This window comes from Calypte anna, chromosome 25 (assembly GCF_003957555.1).
Source record: "Calypte anna isolate BGI_N300 chromosome 25, bCalAnn1_v1.p, whole genome shotgun sequence".
NCBI lineage: Eukaryota > Metazoa > Chordata > Aves > Apodiformes > Trochilidae > Calypte > Calypte anna.
In genome coordinates this window covers 714,304-718,638 of record NC_044270.1, presented here as the reverse complement: position 1 = coordinate 718,638, position 4,335 = coordinate 714,304, and the positions used below count along the sequence as shown (strand labels likewise).

General features: G+C 57.8%; 1 protein-coding gene across 1 annotated transcript; it reads right to left on the bottom strand.

Moving 5' to 3' along the window:
* Positions 1-1,676: 1,676 nt before the first annotated feature.
* On the bottom strand, positions 1,677-2,713 carry LOC103536425 (protein S100-A4). The gene is made up of 2 exons (XM_008502588.2): positions 2,573-2,713; positions 1,677-1,841 (listed from the first exon to the last, which is right to left on the bottom strand). Exons 1-2 carry the CDS (start codon positions 2,711-2,713, stop codon positions 1,677-1,679), a joined length of 306 nt encoding a protein of 101 aa, XP_008500810.2.
* Between the last annotated feature and the right edge of the window lie 1,622 nt (positions 2,714-4,335).

Here is a 4,335-nt window from a genome sequence, read left to right as displayed (position 1 = left end):
GGAGGTACCAAGGATCCCGAGTCCGTCCGGACATTGGCTGGCGAAGGAAAAGAGGAAAAACTGGGAGCAGCTTTGTCGCCCCCCCCTTTCTTTCCCCCCCCCCCCCAAACCATCCCCCTCCTGCACTGCCGAGGGGGCCGCCCTGGGTTGGAAAAACCGAAATTCCCCCCCCCCAGGGCTGGGTAGGGACCTCCTGATGCGGGGACATCCCTGGGGAGGGGGGAGAGATGCTGCAGGGTTTTGGCAGCATCCTCGGGGACCTCTGGAGCTGCCTGAACCCCCTGCAGGGTTTGTCCCCGGCATTGTTGTTGTGCTGGGGTCTGGTTTGAAGGTGTTTGGGGTTGGTTTTGTTTGGGTTTTTTAGTTTTGTTTTTGTTTGGTTTGGGGGTTGTTTTTTTTTTCCTGTTTTGAACCGGCCTGGCAGCATTTTCTGATTCCTAACGGCGAGGCCAGGGAGTCCCAACGCCCCATTGTGTAACCAAAAAGTTATTTTAGGGGCTGCGTGTCCCGGGCATGTGTCGAGGAGCTGCCAGAAAGCTGCAGTTTGCCACCCCTGCACCCTGGTGGTGACAAATAACACCCTCCCCTCCCGGTGTCCCCAAGCCTGGCTGAGCCCCCTCGGGACAAAGAGGGAATAAAAGAGGGGATGGAGCCCCAGGGTTGGCTCCGGATTGCTCTGACACCCACCTGGGTGTGAAACCTCCCCAGATACCAGAGGGCATCTTCCTAGGTTGGGGGTTTAAAGCCCTTTTTAAGCAGAAAAAAATCCCAATCCTGAACCTTGTCCCTCCAGGAGCAAACTGGAGAAAATTACTGGGGTGGGGCAGAAGCTCCCGGTGGCTCTTGGGGCAAAGTTTGGAGATGGTGGAAAGACTTGGGAGGCTTCAGGAAGGATTTAGGGGTTTCAGGGATGAGCTTTGCCAAGGGTCTGCTCTGCCCTGCAGCGTTGCAGAGGCTCCATCAGGATCCCAGGTGGGGTTCTCGGGGGGGGTTGGGGCCTCTAAGGAAAGCAGGAGAGCAGCTGGAGAACCTTCTGCAAACCAGCCCAGACCTGCCAAGACCTGCTGAGGCTTGGGAAGGGGGGAGTGGGCAGAGGGTGGGGTGATGAGCTGAGGAAACTGCAGTTTGTTGGCTCTATGGTAAACCTGGGAGCTCAGGTCAACCTTCTTCTTCCTAGACCTTCATCCTTCTTCTTCCTTGACCTTCTCCAAGGCAGCTCCAAGGCTCATCCCCACCCCAAGGTTCTTCTCCTGCTGCAGGGCTGAGGTCATGCTCTGCCTTTGGTGCTTTGCATGGACCTTGCAAGACCACCCTTCCCTCCCCAAAACCCTGAGTTTTCCTGAGCTCTGGAAAACTCAGATGTTTTGAGCTCTGAACTTCTCCCGGAGCCAGCAGGGATGGGTTGGGGGTGGGGGGAAATGTCCAAGCACATTTCTTGGAGGCGTCTCTGAGTTGTTTTGCTCAGGCTTTTCCAAAAAAAAAAAAAAAAAAATAATTAAAAAAAAAAAAAAAAAAAAAAAGCCTTCCCGGGGCTGAGCCGCAGCGTGGAAAATCCCACGAAGATGTTGAGTCACCCTCCAACCACCAGAGCATAAACAGGGGGGGTTTGCACACCCAAATTTGGGAAAAGCTTTTTATTGAAAGCCCCGTGGGCAGTGAGAAGGGGGGGGGGGGAATCACATCCTGCGGGGCTGCTTGGCTGGGGCATCCTTGAAGAACTCATTGAAGCCCATGGTGATGCAGGCCAGGAAGCAAACGTACTCCTTGAAGTCCACCTCGCTGTCCTTGTTGTGGTCCAAGTCGTTCATCAGCCTCTTGAACTCCCCCTCATCCATTTGTTTCTGAAAAATTGGGGGGGAGAAGGGTTTTTTTGGGGGGGAGAGCACGGCGAGGGTCAAGGGGTTTGAGGGGAAGGGGTGAGGGAGGTGTTTGGAGAAGGGCTGAGGTTCCCCATCCCCCTCTGTCTTGCTGGGGAGTTTGCTCCTGGCCTTGGCGAGGAGGTGGTTGCCCCGTGATGTGGGGTGTGCTGGCACAGCTACAGCAAATACATCTCTGAGTCATCAAAAAAAGGTTTGGCTCGAGAATTTCTCCTCCCCAGATTTAAACCAGAAAGGGAAGCCAGAAAGGGAAGTGGGGGGTAAAACAAACCAAAAAAAATATTTAAAAGAGTAAAAAAGTTGAAATCTGAGCATAATTTCCAGTGCATATCAAAATATTTCTGTGGGCCTTAGAAAGCCAAGTTTCCTCTGGGTCTGAGCACACTCAGGTTCCTCCTGGCCTTGTCCTTCCTTGTCCCCAGGGGTGGCACTGGAACTCAAGGACTCGGTGGCTTTAGAGGAATGCAGAGATCACCACAGGTCACCCAGTGTCCACCAGAGAAAGCCCTGAGGCCATTCTACTGCTCCTGTGCACCTCTTTGGGACACATCCCAAAGAGTCATAGCCACCTCCCCTCCTGAAGGACACCAGGGAAGTGTCCCCATGACCATTTACAGCCCCAAAGACGTGAGGGGACATCAAGGCCACTTATTGTCCTGAAAGACACGAGGGGTCTTGTCCCCCTGGCCACTTACACTCCCAAAGACAGGCAGCTCCTTGCTCAGCAGCTCCTTGAACTCCATCTTGCTCAGCTTGTACTTGTCCCCTTCCTTCCCCGAGTACTTGTGGAAGGTGGAGACCATCACAGTCAACGCCTGCTCCAGGGGACATGCCATGGCCAGCCTGGAGGACACAACACCAGGGATGGGGTCAAGGAAAGCTACGGGGAGGGATGACCCTTCCACCTTACCCACAATCACCCTATGATGCCCCAGAGCCTCTTGGGGAGCAGTTTTGGGGTGCAGAGCTGCTGGAGGGGGGAAGGGGAGGGGAGACTCACCTGGGGTTGGCACCAATGGAGCAGCAGAGAGGAGCTGGTGTGCTGGGGCTGGGTCCTGGGGGACATTTATAGCTCAGCTCCATCCCCTCTGGGCTTTTCGGTTTCACCTGCACCTCATTTTTGCCTAACAAGCTGTGTGATCCCATTAACGGGAGGAGTGCTGCTGGGAGGAGGTGCCCACCCTACTGGGGAGACTGGGGGACAACTCTACTCTCATGAAACACTCCCCCCACTCCCCCACACACACACACACCCTGGAATCCTGTTTTGGAGCCCTCTGCCCAGAGCTGTGGTGATGAGAGGTGACAGAGGGGACATTTGGGGGATTATTTTCTGAAATGGTGCAAACCACATGCCCCAGGGGAGCCCGGTGGCTGATGCGCCCCAAAGCTGGGTTGCCAACTGGCCCAGGGTGCCCAGAGCTGATCCCAGTGGGGACATGGGTGCAGGAATGTGACTTTGAGCTCCCTAAAGCAGGGCTAGGTGCAGAGCCTGGCAGCCCCATCCTGTCCCCCTCCCTGCCTGCCATCTGGTGCCACCCAAAGTGCTCCAGGGCTTCCCAGGAGCACCCAAGGGTGCATCTGCTGAGCGTGGATGCACAGACCCCCCCCCCCTTCCCACAGATGCTTGCACAACACTCATTCATCCCTCCCATGCCTCCCCCCCAGGGTTCTCCCCCCCCCCGTATTCCTCCAAGCAGCTCCTGGAGGGGATATAAGGTGCCCAGGATGGACATGGGGGCTGAGACTGCTCCAACCCCTAGCTGGGTGCTGGGGTGCAGGGGGGCGGGAAGGTGCACAGGGGGTGCAAGTTGGGGCACACAGACACATCCTGAGCTGTTTTCATGAGCTTCTGCATCCAGAAATGAGATGGTGGGGGCTGGTTGCCCCTTACCCTGAAGGGTCCCTTTTGGTGACATCCCAGGACCTTATCCCAGATCCTAAGGGGACCCCATGGGAGCAGGGCCAGGCCCAGCCCTCCTCACCCCACACGCAGTGGGGCTGAGTCACCAGCGCTGCCCACACCCCACAGGGATTCCTCCCCCCTGACTCAGCCCCAGCTCTGCCCCCATCCCCCGTCCCCCCCCCCCCAGTTTGCCCGGGACCCCCAGGGCAAGGGGAGATGGGCAGGGGGGACAAGCAGGGGGATGGCCAGGGGGGGACAGGCAGGGGGACAGGCAGAGGGACAGACAGGGGGGAAGGGCAGGGGGAGAGCTGGGGGGGGGGAGGCAGGGGGACAGGGAGGAACCAGCGATGCTCCTGCAGCAGGGAGGGTCCTGGCAGGGTGGGGATGGGGGTCCCAGGTACAAGGTGTTGACATTGCCATGGGGGTCCCAGGGTGCCATGGGCTGGGGTGCAGCCCCCCCACTCCCCACCGAACACATCCGGCCCCGGGCATCCCAGTGCCCCCCCCCTTCCCAGTCCCGGGGGAGCCGGGTGGGAATTGGGGTCCCTCGGG